Below are 24,489 nucleotides of genomic sequence, written 5' to 3'. Positions count from 1 at the left end.
TTATCTAGCATCAGTATTATAATGACTCAAATATTAAATAATCTGCATATCAGCACCCCCACCACCTCAGTCAGGACATTGTGGTACTGCAGCTAAAACTGCTTTCAAAGTCCAGAAATAAATGACAAGGCCTGGTTATATCAGAGTGGTGATTGAGGCTCAAACCATTAGAAATAACTTTGAGGGACATGGACAATATGATATTAAATATTAAAAGCAGTTTTAAAATGCATGTTATTTGCGCTTTAAGACCTGGAGACGTGGTCAATGCTGTTTGGCCACTCAGAATAGCCAAATGGCATTGATCACGCCTCCAGGTCTTAAGTTAAGTAATAAGACCTGGTACTTAAGACACGCATAATACTTAAGTGCAGAAGGAGGAGAGGACACTGAAGCAGCACGGACATTTTAAGCCTTTTATTTAGGTGCTAGTATATCAAAAACGACTCCCTCAAAGATCACTTTGAGAACCTCTGCTCTAGTATATTTTCAGCAAATTTCCTCGCTGTAAATTGCTGATCTACAAGCTCACAATGCATCGTGTTGTGATGCATTGTGAGCTTGTAAACCTGCTATTTGAATGCCCCACCCCCCCATGCACATGGGTCACTAGGGTTCAAGTTGTGAAAGTAAAAGGAATAAAGCATCATAGTTGGTGCTTTGTATTAAAGGGGTTATGGCTACAACAGTTTATAAAATGTTCATAATTTTCACTACTAATTACTACTGTAGCAGAACACTGAGCTGCCGTTTCATCAATGAAGTGAAAACAAATATCATTTTTCACAGATTGAGGCCTTTGTAGATGAATTGTACTCATTATACCATGACCCAGTGACAGTCGCGGGATCGAAGGCTGCACATTTCCTGTCTTCAACGTTATCAGGTTCTCCAGGCCTCCAGTACCTGCACAATAAACAACAATGTATTGAACCACCTCCACTCAGTCACTCACATACAGTACCAGTACCTGCACAATGAACAACAATGTATTGAACCATATTCACTCAGTCACTCACATACAGTACCAGTACCTGCACAATGAACAACAATGTATTGAACCATATTCACTCAGTCACTCACATACAGTACCAGTACCTGCACAATAAACAACAATATATTGAACCACATCCACTCAGTCACTCACATACAGTACCAGTACCTGCACAATAAACAACAATATATTGAACCACATCCACTCAGTCACTCACATACAGTACCAGTACCTGCACAATAAACAACAATATATTGAACCACATCCACTCAGTCACTCACATACAGTACCAGTACCTGCACAATAAACAACAATATATTGAACCACATCCACTCAGTCACTCACATACAGTACCAGTACCTGCACAATAAACAACAATATATTGAACCACATCCACTCAGTCACTCACATACAGTGACTTTGATAGAATTACAATATAAAAACATGTCAAATGTCTCACTGTGTTGTCAGTGGTGTTCCATCCACCCACGTCGTCCATCTGGCCTCAGTCCTGGTCAGACCAATCCATGAATGACCCCCAGGGTTCAATCCTCTGATGAATACCTGATTACATGATTGAATCATCATTAATTTTATCCAATACATTCACTTCACTTCATGGAATTAGATCACATGCAACTATGTGGATGATGGACACCTGGACACGCAGGCACACGCGCGCGCGCGCACACACACACACACACACACACACACACACACACACACACACACACACACACACACACACACACACACACACACACACACACACACACACACACACAACCTGTTCTTCTCCACTGTTAATGACAACCAGATCAGCTCCTTGATTCCGACAGTAATCTCTACTTTGCTGCCATGTTTTCTCTTCAGTAGTTATTTAGTAACAGCTGCATCCAAACTTCTTCCATCCACTGGGACACGACTTGTCTAAAAACACCAAACAGATAGATTTCAATGTAGTGATAATCAATTCTAACACATATAGTTGCAATAATAATAATAGTCAGAGATGTACTGGACAGAGGCGTATCTACAATAAGGCGAGGGCAGGCGTCCGCCTGTCCAAATCCATTTCTGGCCTGGCCAAAATCAATACAATGAGAAAAAAAAATCACACCCGTGTGAACTGAGTGGTGTAAGGCCTGTCTGACGTAATGAAATCATGTCTGACGTAATGAAATCACACCCGGGTGTGATTTCATTACCTGGCTTTGTTTGTGCAGAAAAAATGAGCATGGTTGCTATGTTCACCCTGTTCACCCGGGTGTGATTTCATTACGTCATTACAACAGGGTGAACATAGCAACCATGCTAATTTTTTCTGCACAAAAAAGCCAGTTGTAGGAGTGGTTTACACCACTCAAAAAGAGGACAAAAACAAGACCTGAGAACTATTAGTGGACAGCTGATTGGCCGTCGCGGTAGAGCGCGTCCCTCAATATCACCCATTGGAATGTAAATGCATGCCTTTCAGCCTTTGTATCCTACTCGTCTGGCAGGTATATCTCTTTGAAACTGATTGTGAGCGGGGAGACGACAATTAACACATCTTGCCCAAAACATAATTCCTGGATACGCCATTGGTACTGGAGTGAAGGGTAACACAATGAATCTATTTCTATTATATCAATGGTGTTTTCTACAACACATGTTTACAGTATACAATTGTCTGGTATTTTTGAGCGGCGCTAGACGCTCCTATATGCACAGCTTTGTCTCTCTGTCTGTCCGTATGAGCACAGAATCGATGACTTTGATTGGCTGATGTCTGTCGTATGAGCACAGAATCGATGACTTTGATTGGCTGATGTATGATGACGTTCTCATTATTGTGATGAAAGGCGCCGCTCACTTCATACAATTGTTTTACTTCAGTTAAGTATTAGTCAGTAGTACTTTTTGGTTTCCTTATACTTCTACGCCACTACATCTCAAATATTGGCCGATATATTATACTTTTTACTCAGTCAGCTTACTAAGACTATTAATACAAAGCATACATGAAACATGTACCGGTATGCCCCATTTTAAAATGAAGTTATTTGAATATAGCAGATCTACAAGCCAGCCAGATGTGTTGTGAGGTGGAAGATCTTCATTTCATAAAACGTTGGAGTACATTTACGTTGGTATTTTGATGCCAGTAACATTTCGAATACAGGATGTCGTAAACTCTAAATCAGGGTTTCTCAAAGTGGATGCCGTGGCACATGTCTAGGGGTGACTCCGAATACTTTATTCATATTTGGAATTGACCAATGTCACTTCAGTTTATCACTTAGACCCTCTAGACTTTGTGGTTTTGAGGGGCGCTAGCCCCTCCTATGAACGGCTATAGGCTATAGCCTAACCCATTAAATGCCATTGTTGGTATGTCTGTCGGTATGTCTGTCGGTATGTCTGTCTGTCGGTCTGTCCGTCTGTATGTCGGTGGAAACCCTTGGCCAATAAGGGACCACTATTATTGGTGATGTAACTAAGGTATGTTTCAAGGTCGGTATAAGGTCAATATCAATTTTCTATGTTTGTTTTATTGGATGATGTATATGATGAATATATATCTGAATATATAGGAGGGGCGTTTGTTTTAAAAATGCTTTGTCTCAATGTTTGTTTTGCATCCTCATGTTGTAAGATGATCGCCCCTCACTTCACACAAGTATATAAGTATGCCATGAACTCAAAATGACACAAACACTCCTCTTGCACATGTGACCTTACAGATATTATTCCCACAACTCTCTCTATGCCATTTCATCCTCCTCACACATGTGTCTGTGTTTCCATTGCTGTTGTTCCCTCTGTTGATGCTAAAACAATGGCTTCTATTTCAGCATCCCCGCATTGAAGATATCATTGGTAGGCAGGTTCCTGACCTGAACTGTCCTGCAGCCCATAATTATTGTTCTATGATAGTTGTCATACACCAGCAGTGATGAGTTTACTCAGATTTTCTACCTCTATATCCCCAATAATAAATAATAATTAAAATATCAATAATAATCCACAATTTAATATTTATCTTGTATCTTCTCTCACCTGCTATTCGTCTCTTCAGCTGGTTGTTGTCAGACTTTAGCCAGTTCTTCTCCTGGGTCAGCTTATTGTTGATGGAACGATCTGCGAGGACAGAAATGGTTATTATAAACTCTGTTGTTGCTACTGTTCATGATGAGGTCAAGCATCTGTGTGGACATTTTGATTTAAGAAAAAAAGAGTTGCCACTAGTGCACGGTTGTTGTTATTGTTCATGTGAATTAACTAACTTGACATGCCACTTTATTCATCATACTGTACTTTGCAGATGCATGCAATAATACACACATAAAGAAACAATGCTAATTAGAAAGAACAAAAAAAAGGTTTTTGGTTTATACTGTGGCAATCTGGGAGCCCATCGTCAGAAGAGGAGTGGGGGGGGGGGGGGGTCTGAATCTGTCTTGAGAGACTATAGAGCGTCGCAGTCCCGCCCTCTACCATGGACCAGGAAATGATTCTCCGTTCATTTTCCTCATAGACATTTCAGAAAGTATTTATTTAAAGACGTTTACGCCGCGGACAAAGCCAACTCGAGTCGTGACAAATCATGACAACAAACACAATTTTTGGGGCCGAAAAAATAAGTAGAAAGAAGAAAAAAACGGCAGGTTACAACACTTTTTTTGTTGTTTTTCTTCTATGTAATTATTTGTTTGGTCCAAAATATTGTGTGTGTTGTCATGATTTGTCACGACTCGAGTTGGCTTCGTACGACGCTTAAAAGGTCTTTAAATAAATACTTTACGAAATGTCTATGGGAAAAATGCATTGGGATTCATTTCCTGTTCCATGGTAAGGGGCGGGACTGCGACGCTCTATACTGTTGGCTTTTATAGATGTCACAGCTAGGCGGCAAACTCCCTGAGTGAGTGATGTGGTAGTTTAGTGACATGGAATACTCACAGAGCACAGCCTGGGCTATGTTCACACCCAGTGATATAAGACACAGCATCCCCAGACACCCAGCAGCAACTCTGAAAGGCCTTCTCCCTGTTAGACAAAAACAAGATAAGAGTCTTAAGTCCTGCTAGCTAAACCCAACCGGACCAAGTGCTTTGAAATGACCTCTAACAATACTTTTACACATCAAAATACTCCTCTAACTGTCCACTGTCCTTAGTCTCAGTGTCCCTCATCTCTCCTCAGTCTCCATCATCTTTAATATTACACTCCTGTCCTTGTTAGCCTGATCCGAATGTCACCTGATAGTTAATTAAATGCTAATAGATTGAAAACATTTAATTTAAAATGTAAATTCAAGTGTGAATATTATTTTCTCTCTGATATCCCTGCTCGGCACATTGAAAGTAGATCCCAAATGTTTTTGTCTCAGTAATCTCACCAGACTGCCGTATCTTCTTCGGTAGGCCTTTGTCCTTCCTGGTCTTGGTCCGTAGATCTTCATATGCATCGTCTATCTTTTGCAGATCAAGACGCTCATAATGTCCTTCTTCAGACATTTCTACATTAGTTCTTCTTGTAGTGATGGTGGTTTCATTCTCATAGATTGTATCGTCTTGGTCTTCATCTTGGACCTCAATGTTCTCACAATGCCTAGCTACAGCCATTTGTACCTTTATGACTTCAATTCTTCTTGCAGGTATTCGACCTCTCCACAACACTCTGAAGATATACTGTAGTGTATCCTCACTGTACTTCCCTAAATGTAAACATGCACTTGCAACACACAGACGCACGCACGCACGCAGGGACAAATTAGCCATTGGGCCAGTGGGGCCGTGGCCCAGCGGGCCCTTGGCTCTCAGGGGCCCTTCGGGGAAATTGGACCGTGAGGTACTAGGTTTGACGCCCTGAAAAGGACTCCTGGGGGCCTTCATTGGCTGTTGATTTAGTTCAATTTAGGTTAAAAATATGATAAAAACACAGAAAAACACGAAAATGTCCCTGCAAATATTACCGGCCCAGGGGCCCTCATGGGGGTTAATCTGTCCCTGCGCACGCACGCACGCACGCACGCACGCACGCACGCGCGTGCACACACACACACACACAAGTACAGCACCACTTCTCCCATGATGATGCTAGACTCTGTGGTTCTTCATCATTTCTTATGCAATACAATTCTATAGGAAGCTGTAGATTGTACAGGAAACAGAAGGTAGAAGTGAACACAGTTTCCGTGTTTCATGATCTCTTTTAAGTTAAGGTCAGTCCACACCAATGCAACACCTTGTCACAGTCACATACTTTGCCTGTCTAGCTCTTGTATTTCTATATTATGTTCTGGTTCTATGTTGTCTTCCCCAGGTGTTTCTCATGTGTAATCACTAATCAGCCCTCATGTGTATATTAGTCTTGTTCCCCAGTCAGTCCTTGTCCAGTCATTGTTTTCGTGTCACTTCTTGTTCAGTTCAGTGTTTGTGACGTTTTCTCAGTTATTGTCTCCACCAGGCCGAAGGCATGGGGAGAGAGTATGTTTTGCACTCCGTCCGTGTGTGTGTGTGTGTGTCCGTCCGTCCTTCCGTCCGTCTGTGAACAGCTAATCTCCGGCACCGTTAACCCGGTCGATGCCAAATTTTGCACACACACTCCCTGGATGCCAACGATGAACCTCTGCCCCGCATTTTCCAGAACGGCCTGTTATAGCGCCACCATGAGGCAGCTTTTCACATTTTTTACCTAAAACTGCACCGATCTGCGTGAAACGTTGCATGCACACTCCCTAGAGGCCAAGGACAAACCTTTGACCTGCATTTTCCGCATCTGCCTTTTATAGCGCCACCAGGAGGCCGACTTTTGTAAAACACATTTTTTGATATTACTCCTCCAGATTCTGTCCAAAAATCTCACAAATCGTTACACAGTATCTCTATGGTCATGTGCTCAAGTCGGATCTGTCCGATATTTCATATTCCATCCTAATTGTCTATAATTGGCTTTCACAGTTTGCAAGATTGCCCCGTTTTGAACAAAAGCCTCAAATCATGAACGCAGCATGCAATTTACGTGAAATCTTTCACACATTTTCTTACTAGGCTGAGGAATATATCCCACCCTTTTCACATTGGCCTGTTATAGCGCCACCAACAGGTTGATTTTTGCAAAACACATTTTTGGAACCAAATGCCTCAAGTCATCCAATTGACATCAAAGGCAAACATGTTTATATTACTCCTAAACATTTTGCCAAACATCTCACACAGTCCTATCCTCCTGGTGGAGACCTGTGCCCAGAAGGGCACTTTTTCTAGTTTCCTTTGTTTTTCTATTGCCTGTTTATATGTTTGTTTTTAATGTTTGTTTATATTGCATTGTTCGCCCTTGTTTTCTTTTAACCTGTGCAGCACTTTGGTTGACTTTGTCATGTTAAATGTGCTATATAAAAGTTGAGTTGAGTTCAGTTTCATGTCAGTATCATGGTCAGTATCATGTCTGTAAATGGTAAATGGTGCATTTATATAGCGCCTTTATCCAAGGCGCTTTACATAGATTGTGCATTACATTCACCCATTCACACACACATGCATACACCGATTGCGGCGGTGTTTAAAAAATAAAAATAAAATAAAATAAAAGATATACGTACAGGTTGGGGAAAAATAAGGGGGTTACAAGGAGGTGGGGGTAGTCACTAGACTAAAGTGGGGGGGCAATCATTTCCTCTCCCTTTGGCATGTTGAAAGGTGGATTTTCAGGCCTGTTTTAAAGGACGCCAGGGATTTGCATTTTTTTGAGGGAGGGAGTCAGAATAGAAGCCTCGTAGTGGCCAGACGTGAATCTGCCGGTGGTGGGATATTAGTCTGGCTTACTAGTCAGGCTATAGGGAGTCAGGGCATTCCACACTTGGGTGGCAGTGCTGTAGAAGGAGAATTTACCCATGTTTGTTTTGAAAGTGGGTGGTATTACTGGTAGTACCAGATTGTTGTTCTCGCTTCCTCTTGTATTGTAAATGGTGCATTTATATAGCGCCTTTGCTTTACATAGATTGTGCATTACATTCACCCAGTCATTCATACACCGATTGCGGCGGAAGCCATGCAAGGTAGGCTACGAACCAGCACATCGGAGCAATTTGGGGTTCAGTGTCTTGCCCAAGGACACTTCGACATGTAGCCAGGAGGAGCCGGGATTCGAACCGCCGACCCATGGATCATTGGACGACCTGCTCTACCTCTTGAGCCACAGTCGCCCCATTGTGGCTGTGGGTGTCGCTCACTCTTTTGAGGTAGTTTGTCAGGTATGCAGGTACAGATCGAGGGCATATATAGAGGGCAAAGCTGTCAGTCCCAATTTAAATTGCTTAACTCTGTTTTCTACCTGGAGCCACCGGCCACCCTAGACTATCAAAATGGGTTGCAAAAAGATGGGTCATTGGCCCCAGGCCGATAGGTTTGGAGCTTAGTCTTTAGTTACATTGAGATGTTTGAGAACCAGGTGCAAGCATAGCCAAGGGGGGCTGAATTAGGCCCGACTCACACCTTTACAACAGACTGATGTATGCTTGTTGTATGAGATGTATAGCTGATGCAAGCTCGTAATGCATTTCCAATGGGAGTCACATGGTTTGACACAACATTTGTGTTGTATGAGGGGGAGGGGGGCAGTCGAAACACAGCCAAAAGCCATACAACAGCTTGTAGTCCAAAATGTTGTATCAAACCATGTGACTTCCATTGGAAATGCATTGGGGCGGCCATGACACTTACATCTTGCTTACATCTAGCATGCATCAATGTTGTATGCTAGATCGAAAGGTGTGAGTGAGGCCTTAGGGCTCCAGCTAGAGTCCTGAGAGCACTTTTGTTGACAAACGAGGACATTCTGCCCAGAAATCTTCTTCTTTGGTTTACTTTTTTGATTCCCCTTGTTGCCATGATTTCACCTGTCAGTTTGTTGTCAAGAATACAGCCAATATATGTAATCTCTTCTTTGCTGGAGATTACTGTCGTCAACTCCTTGAAATCATTTACATTAGTAGTGCTTAGTGATTTTAATTAGGTTGTTGCTCTTGCCTCCTCCCAAGAGCACCTCAGCGCCACCCTTTAAAAAACATTACTTACAAATACAAGCACCCATTAAAGGGCGGTATTTGTTTTTACACTGGAACAGGATATTACACCCAAGATACGAAATGTATACTATTTATTAACCGAAAATTGCGTACATTCAATTCAAAATATTAACAATTATTATCAAAGAGTGACACACACACACACACACGCATGCACACACACACACACACACACACACACTCACACGCACACGCACACACACACACACACACACGCACACACGCATGCTAACTTGATATGCAGGCCTATTTGTGAGGACATCAGAACAGTGGTGGAAAAATGTTTTACCTTTAACTAAGTTAAAGTATCAATACTGCAATGTAGGTGTACTCTGTTACAAGCAGAAGTCTCTTATTCAAAATGTACTCAAATAAAAGTACAAAAGTATCGTCATCAAAATGTACTTAAAGTACTAAAAGTAAAAGTACTCATATTGCAGAATGTCCCATGAGTTCAAAATGTGTAGAAGATCTTTTGAAAATAGCCTCTCTACAAGCTCGCGTCACGTCGCATCGCATTGCGACGCATTGTGAGCTTGGTTCAAATGGCCCAAATCTGTATATAGGGCTGAAGTGGTTAATGTATGTATTGTAATTCAAATTAAAATCTCCAAAGTAACTAAAGTTTTCAAATTGTAGTGGAGTAAAAGTGAAAATTTTGTCTGGAGTAGAACTAAAAGTATTGAAATGGGAAATACTTCAGGAAAGTACAAATACCTCAAATTGTACTCAAGTACAGTACTTAAGTAAATGTACTTAGTTACTTTCCACCACGGCAAATACAAACCGTCACACACACACACACACACACACACACACACACACACACACACACACACACGTAAATGGAATCAAAGTATCCCCAAAACGAAGGCAACGAATGAAGGCAGTTTGAAAATGTTTTAGCCATGATGCCTATTGTATGAAATATGTCCAAAGTCAAAATAAACATTCAGTACAGACATTCCCATACTAGCGAACACTAGAGCTATACTATGAAGAGTTTATTTTGTTGTCTGAATTCAAACAAGCGGTGATGTCGTCGGAAAACTTCTTGTCTGCTTCCTCTTGTACTTCTTGGTTGCCATGGAGATCCAGGTCACTGTCGGCGTGTTTCCACATCTCTGTCTCTGTGTCATCCTTCTGCTGTCTCCGAGAACCAGGGTTCTTCCTTTAAAGCATACACACACACACACACACACACACACACACACACACACACACACACACACACACACACACACACACACACACACACACACACACACACACACACACACACACACACACACACACACACACACACACACACACACAGATGTAACAGATGTAAAAATATAGATCTGATGTGGTTAAGTGATGCAAGAGCAACTGAGATGGATTTTCGAACAGATGATATTTGCATTAGCAGAATATATAGAGAAAGCTTGGGACATACGGACAAAGAAAACTTATATGTGATGTATTTTATTTTTATTTTTATGTTTTTGCTTATTTCTGTTTTTTACAAATACTTGGTGTAACTTCTGTGTGGGAAGTAAACGTGATATTGTTTATTTATGTTGTTGATCCCGTAAGGGATGGGTCTTAACGACAAGACACGAAAATAAGAATTAATTAATTAATTCATTCATTCATTCATTCACACACACACACACACACACACACACACACACACACACACACACACACACACACACACACACACACACACACACACACACACACACACACACACACACACACACACACACACACACACACACACACACACAGCAGAGTGGTGTGTGAAACAAAATTGCAATAATCCTAATATAAATCCACCACCACATCTCTGTGTATTGGGTTAGAATGCCTTAAAAAAGGCAAAAAAAGTATCCTCTATTGCACTGGCCTAAAAAGTGGCTTCTAAAACTGTTTCAACATTATGAGATTTGTGATCAGTTTATTTGGCCACCAAGTGGCGTCCATTGTTTAATCAAAGTCTACAATACATCCAGACATTTGAAAACCAGAATTAAGGTACCATTAATTAAGCAATTAAGCAACATGCCTATTCACTGGGGACTATGCAAGGCAGAGGCGTACCGTACACCCCCCTGAGTCCAAATTATAGACACACACGTGCTACACCACCAGGGAGTTCTGTGCCCGGTGTCAAGTCTGTCGGATCGCCAGTCGTCCAGAACCAGCACAAAAGCCTCTGCACCAGGCTCCGGACAGAACAATGATGTTCTGGCGTCACAATGATGGGCGACCTCGCCCTTTATTAGCACACCTAATCACTTAGATATCATTTGATACAGACTTATAGCATGTTATGTAGACAGCACTATAATTGCATTGTATGTAGTCATAGTACATCATAGTACTATGCATAGCATAGTATAGTATATATGTATAGTTTATATGTATAGTTTCATTATATAGATATTCCACTGTTACGTTCTTAGCTTGTTTCATGATAAATGCTTTTTATGTGATGTATTCCCATGCTTTTTTTGTTCTTGCTTAATGTAAATCGCTCTGGATTAAGAGCGTCTGCTAAATGCCTAAATTGTAAATTGTAAATTGTAATCACCCCCAAACGGGCACTAGCTGTTCTAGTTCCTGTAAAAACTTGAAATGTCAGGTCATTTTGACCGTTTGTTTTAGATTTTGAAGTTGATTATCTTTGGCTCATGAAGCTTTCAGAAGGTTCCCCTTCCATGACCATCATCATCCATCACCATTCTATCATCTCAGAAATGTTTGACATCTGAAACATTTTCTAAATATGAATCTAAGAACATGCTACTTCTGTCTCCTTTTACTTCAGACATGCTAGTGTTAACAGAAGGTAAGGTCCCAGCCACATGCACAACCAGTTCACCTGGCACCTGCTTGTCTGCATGCCTTCATAGGTCATTTTGTATTTTAGTATAAAGGATCAAAGAAACTGGTTATTAAACTCAAAACGTAAAAGTCTTCTTACTATGATGGGTGCCACCCTGCACAAATTAAGGCAAGAATACAATACAGAAATAGGAAGTAAAGTTATCAGCCCTTGCAGGGTTTTTTTTTCAGCATTTCTGAGAAATGTGTGGGGGAGAAAAGTTGTTTTAGGAAATGCTGTATTATGCATGTCACGCCCAAACATGTGAACTTGCTTGGTTTTGTGGATATGGTTAATGTGTTAATCTCTTAGGGTTTAGCCTATCCATTCCGTACACTGTTGCTTGACTGCTTTGCTTGAGTCAGTTATAGTTTGACTGGGTTAGAGGTGAAATCAAATGATTACCTATAGAGGGTATGCGCGTGACATCATCATCAAACCAGGAAGTTATGCGGGAATGCCTACTGAGTGCCAAAAAACTACTTTCTGGCCTTGACAGCCCATACATCCAAACAGAAAAGTCCAATATGATTGCATTAAACAACGTTAAACGACGCTAAACTCACTTTGCCACTCACTTTGCCACTCCATTTGCCACTCGATTTGCCATTCACTTTATGCATGCGCATACACTCTATAGTCTTTAGCTAATTTGTATTTTCATCCCATGTCAGCAGTGTTGAAAGTAAATTTCTCTCATCTTCTTTCTGGTGTTAGAGACGGTAACTATTAAATTAAAAATACATAAAACATATTACCATTGTAAGAAACCACAAAACCAAGAGTGTCATCTCATCTGTTACTGTATGTTGTATTGGTTCTTAACATGGTGTCTGGGGACCACGATGGGCCCTTGAGGGGATCCAGGGAGGTCCACAGCTAATTATTGGTAATTAGAAAAGAAAGGGACCTGGACCGACGGACCCCTACAGGACTCTGAACTCCGAGTGTACAAATGAAACCTCCTAAAAGTCTGAGAGTAGGGAGGCCACCACACTGGGCAAGACCTGCAGTATGCTGTAGAGCAGGGGTTCTCAACCCGTGGGTCGCGACCCCTCGGGGGGTCGCCAAATTATTTTGGGAGGTCCCCAAAATATTTTCAAAAAATATATATATATATATATTTTATTTTCACGATTTTTCAAAAATAGCAGACCTACAAGTTCATAGCGCGCCACTCGGTGGCGCGCTATGAGCTTGTAGATCTGCTATTTTTCAATAGCTAAATTATAACAATGCTTAAAGCATCAAAAGGGGTTCCCGCCCAAAATGGTTTAAGGTTATTGTAGCAGTCAATTTATATTGGGGGTCGGGAGGGGGCGGGGCGGGGGTCCCGAGACATTGCCAAAGCATTTCCAGGGGTCCCCGGCCAAAAACGTTGAGAACCCCTGCTGTAGAGTGCATGCTGGAATTTGGCGGAAGTATGGGATTTTGGAGGAAGTAGTGCTCAAGGAAATGATGTTGACGCTTTACAAATCTGTTTACATTCTCTGTGTATGAAACAAGTGTTGTGATTGGTCGGAAAATATCGTATCCAGGGGAAATACATCTGACGGATGTTCTGGCCAGACACTTCTGGCTATGCATTCTATGCTCTCTCTGCCTTAGGTTTAGCCCAAGATTTAGACTCTCGTAGAATTTTTTTCCGATTCTGACTAATCTCTCTACGAGAGTCCTTCTTGGTTTTCTCTCCATTGTAAATGCGCAACAGAACCCTGGCCGCTAGGGGCGCTTTTACGCATTTACAATGGAGAGAAAACCAAGATGGCCGCTAGATTCCGAGACAGAGTATGGACAGAGTGGATCAAAATACCTTTTTTATTGAAAACTACGGTCGTACGGTGTGTAATTGTTTTGCGTACACCCACCGGACAAATGGGGCAAAGGATACAGGAGCTTAGATTTTGTATTTGTACAAGGTAAGAGTGATTTTGAGGCAAAAATGTTCACCCCTGGCAAGCATTTGGCAGTAGAGCCGCTTAGACTCTCGTAGAGAGATTCGTCAGAATCGTAAAAAACTCTACGAGAGTCTAAATCTTGGGCTACCTTAGGTTGTGACCAGGCTTTTCTCTTCGCAGATGAGTAAGGCTGGGACCGAGGCTATAGAAACAACCCACACAGAGCACAATTCAAATCGCAATCACCATGCAGTACTCAAAAAGACAAATAAAAAAACATGATTTTCCGTTATGATGATCCTACATGAACATGAATAATTACTCACAGTTTGAAGTACCACACAGCGCCTGCTGCTGCCATCAGAAGGAGTATTACTGCAAGAACGATGAGGGCTTTAGGTACTCCTGAGGAAAAAAAATACAATAAATTGCACACGCTGTTTATAGGAGGAGACAACCTATCAAATGTGTTTTCTACTTTCTGGCCAAGCCTCAAAGCCTGCAGCAAGTTATAGTGCTCTGAAAATGTGAATTGTTCCTGTAGTGTATTGCTTATCCAGGGACTACTTTATGTGGCAGACCACTCTGCCTTGTGCTAGGTGCTCTTAGGTCCTGCGCAGCTGCATTGTATAATACCCTTGATTGATGTATGTCAGTTCTGGCTTTGACCAGTAAAGTACTATAAACCTGAGCTCCCTTCTCCAGTGTTTTATTTCCTTATTAGTTGTGTTCATAGGCCACATACACAACAGTTCCGTTTCTCTTTTAAGTTCAGGAGACAACCTCCACAATGAGTTTGGGATTAGACTTTACAATAGAATAGAATAGAATAGAATAGAATAGAATAGAATAGAATAGAATCTTTATTGTCATATTGCCTTGGCGTCACTGTGGCAAAATTAAAAACATCCAAATCCAAAAGTCCTTATTAAGCACGCTCTATTGCTCTACTGACAATACAATACAAAAGGAGGGACGGGTGCAGACTCACAGCTTTCTTTCAAATGTCAAGACGAGACCATATATATATGGGCAGTATTATGCGTGTCTTAAGTACCAGGTCTTATTACTTAACTTAAGACCTGGAGGCGTGGTCAATGCTGTTTGGCCACTCAGAATAGCCAAATGGCATTGATCACGCCTCCAGGTCTTAAGTTAAGTAATAAGACCTGGTACTTAAGACACGCATAATACTGCCTAGTGTTCAATTCGGATGGCCGTCTACTTCTAATAACTTTACTGACATTGTCAAACAGATAAGTAGGGATGTCCCGATCATGTTTTTTTGCTCCCGATCCGATTCCGATCATTTGATTTGGAGTATGTGCCGATACCGATTTTTCCCGATCTGATGTTTATATTTTTATAGAACACATATACCATATCACAACAGTACAATATCTAAAATCATAGACAATATCCAGTTCAACATCATGATATGGATATAATATTGATACTAGGGATGTCCCGATCACGTTGTTTTGCTCCCGATCCGATTCCGATCATTTGAAAATAACGTGATCGGCCCCGATTTCCGATCACGTGATCGGGACAATCCTATTGATAAGTAAAAAGGCTTGAAGACCATTTTGATTGATGGTTCTAATTTAACCATTATGATGGGAATACCTTTGTTTTAATATCAATACCGTAACTAAATAACGTAAGTCTGGACCAAAACCCTAAAACTATTGGAGACCACCTCCAACCACTGCAGATGTGTTACAGTAGCCTAGTTATAATTGTATTAACATACTCTACCATACAAATTGTTCAAATTCATTTGTATTCATTGAAAAATAAGTCCTGGATTTCAGCTTCCGAATGAATAACACATACAGTACCTCCCAGGGAGGTGTCTGCAGAGCTGACAGTCTGCAACGTCGAGCCTCTGGCGTGGTCGCGGCTGACTGCAGGTGAGGGAGATGGAGTGAACAAGGAGGTGGAAGACAGAACAGTCAAAGAGGAGGAGGAGGAGAAACGAGCAGGGATGGAGGTCAGCGGCGAGCGAGAAAGCAAAGGAGGTGCCGTGGTGGAGGAAGCAGATGCCCTTGTAGGAGAGGTTGGAGAGATGGAGGATGACGTGGCTGTAGTTGGTGGTTTTGATGCCAGTGTGGGGGGTGAGGGTGGAGAGATGGAGGATGACGTGGCTGCAGTTGGCGGTTTTGATGCCAGTGTGGGGGGTGAGATTGGAGAGATGGAGGATGATGTGGCTGCAGTTGACGGTTTTGATGTGAGTGTTGGAGGTGAGTTTGAGGTTACAGGAGCCTGCAGCTTCCAGCCTGGTGGTGCTGTTGATGGTATTGAGGCTGGAGGCTTCATTTTCGTTGTGACCGGGGGAGTCATTGCTGTCGAAGCATGTACCTGTGCTGGCAGTGTAGTGGTCGACGTAGAGGTCAGACTCAGTACGCTGTCGGTGGTCATCGTCTGTGTTTGCTTTAAATCTGCAGGTGATGAGGTAAAAAAAGCAAAGATCTTGAGTGTTTCCCGTTACGTTACCCGGTACAAGAAGAATAGGGGTGGAGAAAGCAATATGGCTCTACCGACTGAATTTGTGTTATCCGATATTCCAAATCATATGTCAATTGAATGATAGGGTCACTCATAAGTGTCATAATGTCCGTCCCTGACTTTGCAGGGGAACTAACACTCGTTGCTATGGATACCACCCGATACCATAACAAACACATCTTCGTATGGAACAAAAGTGTCCCCCCCCCCCCCCCCCCCCCACACACACACACACACACACACACACACACACACACACACACACACACACACACACACACACACACACACACACACACACACACACTGATTGATTGCTTCCTCTTCTGTGTTTGACATGGACATGTGCACTGTGCAGCATTGCTATGAATAAGAGGGTCTGCTAAAAAACAAAAAAAACTTGTAATACTGAATATTAAAGTCAGAGCAATGACATACAGTAACAGTGAGTCAAACTGATTTTGAAATGTTTTAATTGATCCATAAATATACCTGATACTTGGAAGCAGAATGCAGCAAATCTTTTGGTTAGTGCTGCCTTCCAGACCACCAACCCAGTTTTGCCCTGGCCACATTTATCTTTAACCAATATACGTGGGATGACGGCAATCTGTTCATCTATCCAGCCATACCTGTTTGGACAGTAAAAACAACAACGTTATATTTATGTGACAATTGGCTTAAAAGTTGAGAGGGAAACAGCATGAGAGATTCACCAAAAGTGAAAAAACTATTCTAGTCCACAGTACACACCCATCAAGGCAGATGGCAACCCACCCATGCCTCAAGGTTTATTCATTTATTTTCTTTCTTTCTTTAAGTGTCTTGAGACAAGTTCTTCATCATAATGCATTTTTTCTTGAATTAAACTTAAACCCCATCGTCAATTTTTGCGGTCGATTTGAACCATGAGATTGTATTCCTGTATATGGTCAGTAAATATTGACAGTGTGTGTTTGTGCGTGCGTTCGTGCGTGTGTGCATGCGTGTGTGTACTGTATACACATTTTGAGATATTCTTTATGTAAATATCTTTAGCCATATATTCCTCTGTCTAGCTGCCCCACCACACTTAGCCTACTTGCATGTCTCCAGTCCATGTTGAAGTGCTCTTTCCACCTGAGCTTTGGTCGCTAAGGCAGCATTCTGAGATCTGCATGCATCTTTAGCTGCACTGGCATTAAATACATCCTGAGGGGGCTCAGGATATATGAAGACCCCAGTGACCTCTGGACAAGACAAAAATATCATATATTTTGTTTAATATTATATATCATATAATATTAGTATGATATAACAAATTCATGCTAATGTTCTATAAAGATGTGTGAGCCTGGGTATGTATACCCACTTACAGTATAAAATATATACACATGATAATATTTTATGTATTTCCTATATCGTAAGATGACGATGACATATTAACAACATCATTTGTATTGTCACGCAAATATGAAAATATCTAATCTAACAATGTTTGCTGACCTTACTTGTCTTAAATTGACTTATTTGCTGCATGCAAATCTTTGCTGAGTTTCCTGTGAAATGTAACGTCCTCACGCAGATACACAAGACAAATATCCTACCTTTAATGTCTCCGCTGTCCAATAATGGCAATGCCAGTGTACTGACTGCAAAAAACAATAGCAGTGAGAACACAAAGAGACAGTCCATTGTCATGGTTTTTCTGATAGCAGAAAATGAACGTGTAGTCGTCGTCAGGATCTGAACAAAAACCACAGTGAAGCAATTGGGTGGCTGTTGCTTCAGCACTAGATGGGAAGAGGAAGCATGCAGGAAACCAAGGTCAAAGCTGCTTGATGCCCCACTATCACAGAACACACACCTAAACAGGAGGCAAACCTCAACACCAGTAGCACTAAAATCCTTAAATTAAAGATCCCCCACCCCACCCCTCTTTCTCTCATGGCAATGACGATTATATCCAAATTAATTTTTTTTTATCCAAAATGTGTAAAAAGGCCTATAGTAAAACATGCAAATGTAACACAATTTTCATATTTCTCTGCATGGGACAGTCTCTCTAAAAGGGCCTGTCTTTCAGCTGTCCGGACATCCTCAAACAAACAACCCCTAAGCCAAATGCCAATTACCCAAAGTCTCGGCCCCTCGCTGTGCACTCACACTCGGTCACTCCAGCATGGGGGTGTGTGTGTTATGGTGAAATTGGTGACCCTGCCGAAATGTGACCACCTTGTGGACTTCACACAACTTACATGGAGGTCTTTAAATACGTGGCCTGAATAACGCTAAATTTAACTCTGCAAATAACAAAGTGCAACGATTTACATTCAGACACGGACATTATGTGATTGTCTACACGATTGTCACACATTTCAGCAGGTCACCAATTTCACCGTAAACACCACCATGCTGGAGTGACCGAGATTTTGGGGTATTGGAATTTGGCTCTAGAGCAGGCTAGGCATCGTAATAGCTACTGACTATCTTTTGATAAAAGAACAGATGGTTTGCTCACATTCTGTTGGTGCATGTCAGAACTCAGAACACCTAATTGTGCTGGCCCTTCCTGACTGCGCCCAATTTAGAGCTTGGGGGTTCTAGGGCTTAGAGTATATATATGAATAGAGACGGCACCCGGAGGAAACCCTGAGGCGCAATGGACATAGTGGCCGAATTTGGTATTGCAGCGTGGGCCAAACACATGAACGCGCTGGTCCGTTGACTATCATTGCGCACGTTCATGATGACACGTGAACGCGGTTTCAGTGCAATGGCAGCGCGTTCATGTGTTTGGCCCAATCAATCCCAGAATGCACTCTGTTCCTACAAGGAAGGAGGAGTGAAATCGCCTCCTTCCTCAGCGCTTTTGAGCAACTTAATGCAAGTGGATTTAGGCATTTAGCAGACGCTCTTAATCCAGAGCGATTTACATTAAGCAATAACAAAAACAAAAAGCATGGCATACATCAAAAGTAGTTATCATGAAACATGCGTAAGCTGAGAACGTAACAGTGGAGTATCTATGTTGTAAACTATACATACTATACTATATTATATATTATACATGTGTACTATAAAGTGATATGACTACATAAAAATGCAATTCTAGTGCTGTCTACGTAACATGCTATAAGTCTGTTAGAAAAGTACAAGTGTGTGTGTGTATGCAGAGTTTCAAAGTTCAAACAGCTGTGGAGCTGTTGAACTCCTTAGGGGCAGTATTATGCGTGTCTTAAGTACCAGGTCTTATGACTTAACTTAAGACTTGGAGGCGTGGTCAATGCTGTTTGGCCACTCAGAATAGCCAAATGGAATTGATCACGCCTTTGATTGATTGATTGATTGAAAAATGTATTAACAGTTTGCAGAATTACAGTACATTTCAAGCACAAACTCAATACAAAGGCTGTTAACTGTGAGTGGACGACCCAATTAAGCATTACACTTGTTTCCAATAGGGTCCACAATGTTCAATTGTCTCAAAAAGACACTTCTATATAGACAAAGGACAGAACAGGAATTCATCATAAAGGAGGTCAAAAGGGAGAAGAAACATATACAGTGAGGGAAAAAAAGGGGTGGGCGGTGGGGGGGATTCACGTTCAGCTCCGTTCATTTGTTTGTTTTCCTTGGAGGAGCTGCGTTGGGTCCCCAAGTCGGCTCCGTGGCCGTACCTTGAGTTGGCTGTGTGGCCGTGACCTCCAGGTCTTAAGATAAGTAATAAGACCTGGTACTTAAGACACGCAAAATACTGCCCCTTGTCTCTGCGACCGTGTGTTGTCACTCTCGTCAGGCCGAAGGGATGATTATGCCTCTGCTCGGGAACTCGGGAAAGATATCTCCGCCTGCTGTCTGCTGCTTCTAAATTCTTTCTCCTTTTCCAGTTAGTCGATCCACTCTAGAAAGAATCTCAACTCTTTGTGCACGGCAAAGGAGAACACATCCTCTCCTGTGTTAAATTTACTTCAATAATGCATGCAATCCATAAACGGAAATATTAGTGAGCAACTAGCACATTTAGGCCTATAACATACTATACAGTACATTGCAAAATGGTGTCCTTCACAGGAAAATAACAGCCAAAGAGCAACAGGTCACACAGAGTGCACGATTTCTGAATGGGTTTTGCGTTTCTGCCAGCATCAGCATCTTTCACACAGTTCTGTTTGGTCCGACAGACCCCACTGCAGGCGAGGCTTCCTGTGCATTGCTTCTCTATCTCTCTCTCTCTTCCGCCTATACTAGTTCTCTTACACGGTCTGTTCCTCCAACTATTATTCTTTCTGTCACATTCTCCCTCTCTCTCTCTGTATGTCTCCCTCTCTCTCTCTGTATGTGTCCCTCTTTCAAGCACACACAGGCACGCACGCACGCACACACACGCGCATTATTTCCTATTTTTCCCAATTTAGTCCCTTCCCTTTTACTGTAGTCCCTTCTTGTCACTGCTGAACCAGCCCTATACTGTTTCTTTTGATTGAAATATGTATTAACAGTTTGCAGAATTACAGTACATTTCAAGCACAAACTCAATGCAAAGACTGTGAGTGGACGACCCAATTAAGCATTACACTTGTTTACAAGAGGGTCCACCTTGTTCAATTCATCAAAAAATGGAGGGTGCAGATGAGCACATACATGTGATAGTCAGTCTAGTCTGCTTCTTTACACCTGACAGCGAGACGTTTCACCAGGACGACGTCGTAACACATACGTAGGAATACACAATGACACACTATTGCTCTTGGTTCGGCGAATCGGCACCCTGCTGAAGAACAGGCTCTCTGACTAACCTGAGTCACAGGCAGCTATACAGAGGTCACCCTCCTCTAACACAGGGGTTCTCAACCCGTGGGTCGCGACCCCTCGGGGGGTCGCCAAATTATTTAGGGGGTCCCCAAATTATTTTTTTAAAAAAAACAAAAAAACAAATTTTTAATTTTATTTTCACGATTTTTCAAAAATAGCAGACCTACAAGCTCGTAGCCCTATGAGCTTGTAGATCTGCTATTTTTCAATAGCTAAATTATAACAATGCTTAAAACACCAAAAGGGGTTCCCGCCCAAAATGGTTTAAGGTTATTGTAGCAGTCAATTTATATTGGGGGTCGGGAGGGGGTGGGGCGGGGGTCCCGAGACATTGCCAAAGCATTTCCGGGGGTCCCCGGCCAAAAACGTTGAGAACCCCTGCTCTAACAGATTCACTCCCATGCACGAAAAACACAGCCAAAGCGGATGTTACCGTGACATGGGCGATCTCAACGCCTATAGTCTCTGTGGTTGTGAACAGGATCACTGCAGGGGCATCTGCAGTGATCCTGTTCACAACCACAGAGCCTATGTCAGTCACACTCATATGAGGCTCTATTATGTATGATCTTTACTGTTTTTCATTCTGGATGTGTTTCTATGAACATAATGTCCTTGAGAAATGTGGACCCTGCTGCTACAGCCACATGGACCCATGGGGCAGAGATTGTCGACTACAAATACACCGGTTGTTTACTGGTTACTGCATGAGGCACATCCTGCCCCTGACTAAAGAGTAATATTCAAGATAGAAAGGTTATCTTGGGCTCAAAATGAAGCTTAGGGATATGGGAAGTTTTCTATATACAAGTGAGGCAGTGATTTTCACCATAATGTGTTGGAAAATAACCATCTTTGTTATTATTAGTCAAGCGGACAGCATCTTTTTTTGTTTTTCTGGGGATAATGTAGGTCATATTTAAAACTATAATGGTAGCAACCCCCCAAATCCTACTTACCTCTATGTGTCAGAATACTCCATGACACATTTCAGACTTCCATGTCTATTTATGTAATTTTAGTGAATTAATATTTGCCTTTACACAATTTCGCCAGAGCCATATACCAAAAAGGGGGTTTTGAGGTAGGTGGGACATTTTGACAACTTTTTATAGCTCATCATTTTCAGCAATAAGAAAACACTGATTAGAAGTATATTTCCGGGGGGTGCATGATACCCCCCTCTTAGACTAATCATCTGGTTGTCTTGGTGTCAAGTAGTCACAAGGACACTATGTTCCTATCCAAGCATGGACAGTGCTCTAGCTGCTCTAGGTTAATCCTGTGTTTGCTAAAATTAACATTTCCGGCAGTGTTGTCTCTTTATAGTTTGAAAGGTGACTAGCACCATGATCGACAGCTCTGTGTGACACGCTATTTATAATTCAGAATACAAATGTCAAACATTATACACTTTTGAACTTAATACTAAATATATCGCTGCTGCCGGGCATGAAAGATTTATAGGCCTATTTTATTCTTTGTTGTATGACATGCGGGCAGTATTATGCGTGTCTTAATTACCAGGTCTTATGACCTAACTTAAGACCTGGAGGCGTGGTCAATGCTGTTTGGCCACTCAGAATAGCCAAATGGCATTGATCACGCCTCCAGGTCTTGTAGACCAGCAATTTTCACTATTTAAAAATAAGAATTTAATTTTCTTCACCCACATAGTAATGCAGCATGTTAACCCCTTGAGTATATACTGCGCCTTTGAGCATGGCATGAACCCCCTCGAGTATGTCTGACTGAACTAACTCCGCAAGCTATACGTATCATTTCTGTGTGATTATAAAATATTAACCAATGAAAATGATTATGAACCACGTTGGATCCATTAGAAGAATTTAGAACACAGGTTATTTTTTGTCCGTTTTCTAAAAGGTAAATGGTTTTGGACATACAAGGTTTCTGCCTGACGCAGTGACAATATAAAACATTTTGGAGGCGGGGTAGGTGGTTGAGACACAGATTACAACCACCCACGGAGATTTTGAAAACATGACTAATGACAAAAAAACTCCCATATCTGCTGGGCGAAGTACGACAATGTGCAAACACAGCAGCAAGATTCGTGAGCTGCTGTGATAGGAGGAGGATATCAAATGGAACACAACCACCCTAAAGACTAATCATTGTGTGTATTCCTGCACTACCTGCACCGAGTGATCTTGGTACATAGAAATTGATCTATTGAAGATTCTGACTTTCAAATGTACATCATTTTTGTTTTGATTGTATTGTTGTATTGTGCTTTCTGCTTTGGCAATGTAAACGTATGTTTTCTCATGCCAATAAAGCCCTTGAATTCATTGAATTGAATTCAATTAATTGATAATGATACTGGCCTATTTGCAGTAATTTTGCCATTTTGTGCTAGATCATCTATGTATGTCTGTGCTGCCCTAGCTGGTTTGAAGCAACAGAATAACCAGTCCAGGCAGGGCAGTGGAACTTGTCCTAGTTTAATTTAAGCTGAAGGAACTGATCTCGTTTAGGTCTTTTAAAAGTTTAATGTCTGATTTAAGGGCAGACTCCATCTGCACTCGTTGTGACTGCTTCCCTAGTTAGTGTTTTGAGGTTCCTATTGTATGTTTTCTACAGCTGCTGTTATTGTTTCCTTTACACTGTATTTTTTTATGTTATGTTGTTTGTTGTATGTTGTTGAAATGTTTGTACCGTTGCTATTCTGTTGCTACACATTGTGTGTGTGTGTGTGTGTGTGTGTGTGTGTGTGTGTGTGTGTGTGTGTGTGCGTGCGTGCGTGCGTGCGTGCGTGCGTGCGTGCGTGCACGCGCATGCGTGCGTGCGTGCGTGTGTGCGTGTGTGTGTGTGTGAATAATGGATCTCAATTGTTTTTCTTTCTTGTCTGCTTCAGGGAGCAACATGGTCGAATAAACTAAGACAGAGAACAGGAACTTATTGGAAGCTGATTAGTCACACTTTCCCAGTCATGACATTTGAGATCTCACGTAGTCTCCATCATGGCTAATAGAGCTCAGGGAGGAGAGATATACTATGCTATGGTTGATCTTTGAATAGAAATATTTTTACAGCCAGGCTTTCATATGATTTGTTCTTAACAATAAATGTTTTATATGCTGATGTTATTTCATAGTAAGTTTCTAACACCCATTCTGGGAGAGGGGACCCCTTTTGGTGTTTTAACTAAGCATTATGTTATACCTTAGCTATTGAAAAATAGCAGATCTACAAGCTCATAGCGCGCCACTCGGTGGCGCGCTATGAGCTTGTAGATCTGCTATTTTTGAAAAAACCCATAAAAATGCGGCACAAATCTTAGTTTGAATAGGTATATATTCTTTCAGAGCGAACGTTT

General features: G+C 41.7%; 2 protein-coding genes across 3 annotated transcripts; both read right to left on the bottom strand.

The window, feature by feature from the left end:
* Nucleotides 1-613: 613 nt before the first annotated feature.
* Nucleotides 614-5,508, bottom strand: LOC306922894 (uncharacterized protein). The gene is made up of 6 exons (XM_079500780.1): nt 5,379-5,508; nt 4,940-5,026; nt 4,037-4,117; nt 1,782-1,924; nt 1,455-1,558; nt 614-906 (listed from the first exon to the last, which is right to left on the bottom strand). Exons 1-4 carry the CDS (start codon nt 5,494-5,496, stop codon nt 1,875-1,877), a joined length of 336 nt encoding a protein of 111 aa, XP_079356906.1. The 5' UTR covers nt 5,497-5,508; the 3' UTR covers nt 614-906; nt 1,455-1,558; nt 1,782-1,874.
* A 3,645-nt stretch (nt 5,509-9,153) lies between these two features.
* On the bottom strand, nt 9,154-18,063 carry LOC306923011 (uncharacterized protein). Of its 2 annotated transcripts, none has more exons than XM_079500954.1 (6): nt 17,939-18,063; nt 17,434-17,581; nt 16,845-16,984; nt 15,686-16,285; nt 14,168-14,246; nt 9,154-10,239 (listed from the first exon to the last, which is right to left on the bottom strand). In XM_079500954.1, exons 1-6 carry the CDS (start codon nt 18,030-18,032, stop codon nt 10,062-10,064), a joined length of 1,239 nt encoding a protein of 412 aa, XP_079357080.1. In that variant the 5' UTR covers nt 18,033-18,063; the 3' UTR covers nt 9,154-10,061. The 2 variants fall into 2 exon arrangements, with proteins under 2 accessions (XP_079357080.1, XP_079357081.1); XM_079500955.1 differs by having other exon boundaries at nt 10,114-10,235; nt 14,152-14,246.
* Between the last annotated feature and the right edge of the window lie 6,426 nt (nt 18,064-24,489).

Source organism: Electrona antarctica (assembly GCF_951216825.1).
Source record: "Electrona antarctica genome assembly, chromosome: 5".
Lineage (NCBI taxonomy): Eukaryota > Metazoa > Chordata > Actinopteri > Myctophiformes > Myctophidae > Electrona > Electrona antarctica.
The sequence above is the reverse complement of the archived record's forward strand: the minus strand, read 5'-3'. Positions and strand labels throughout refer to the sequence as shown.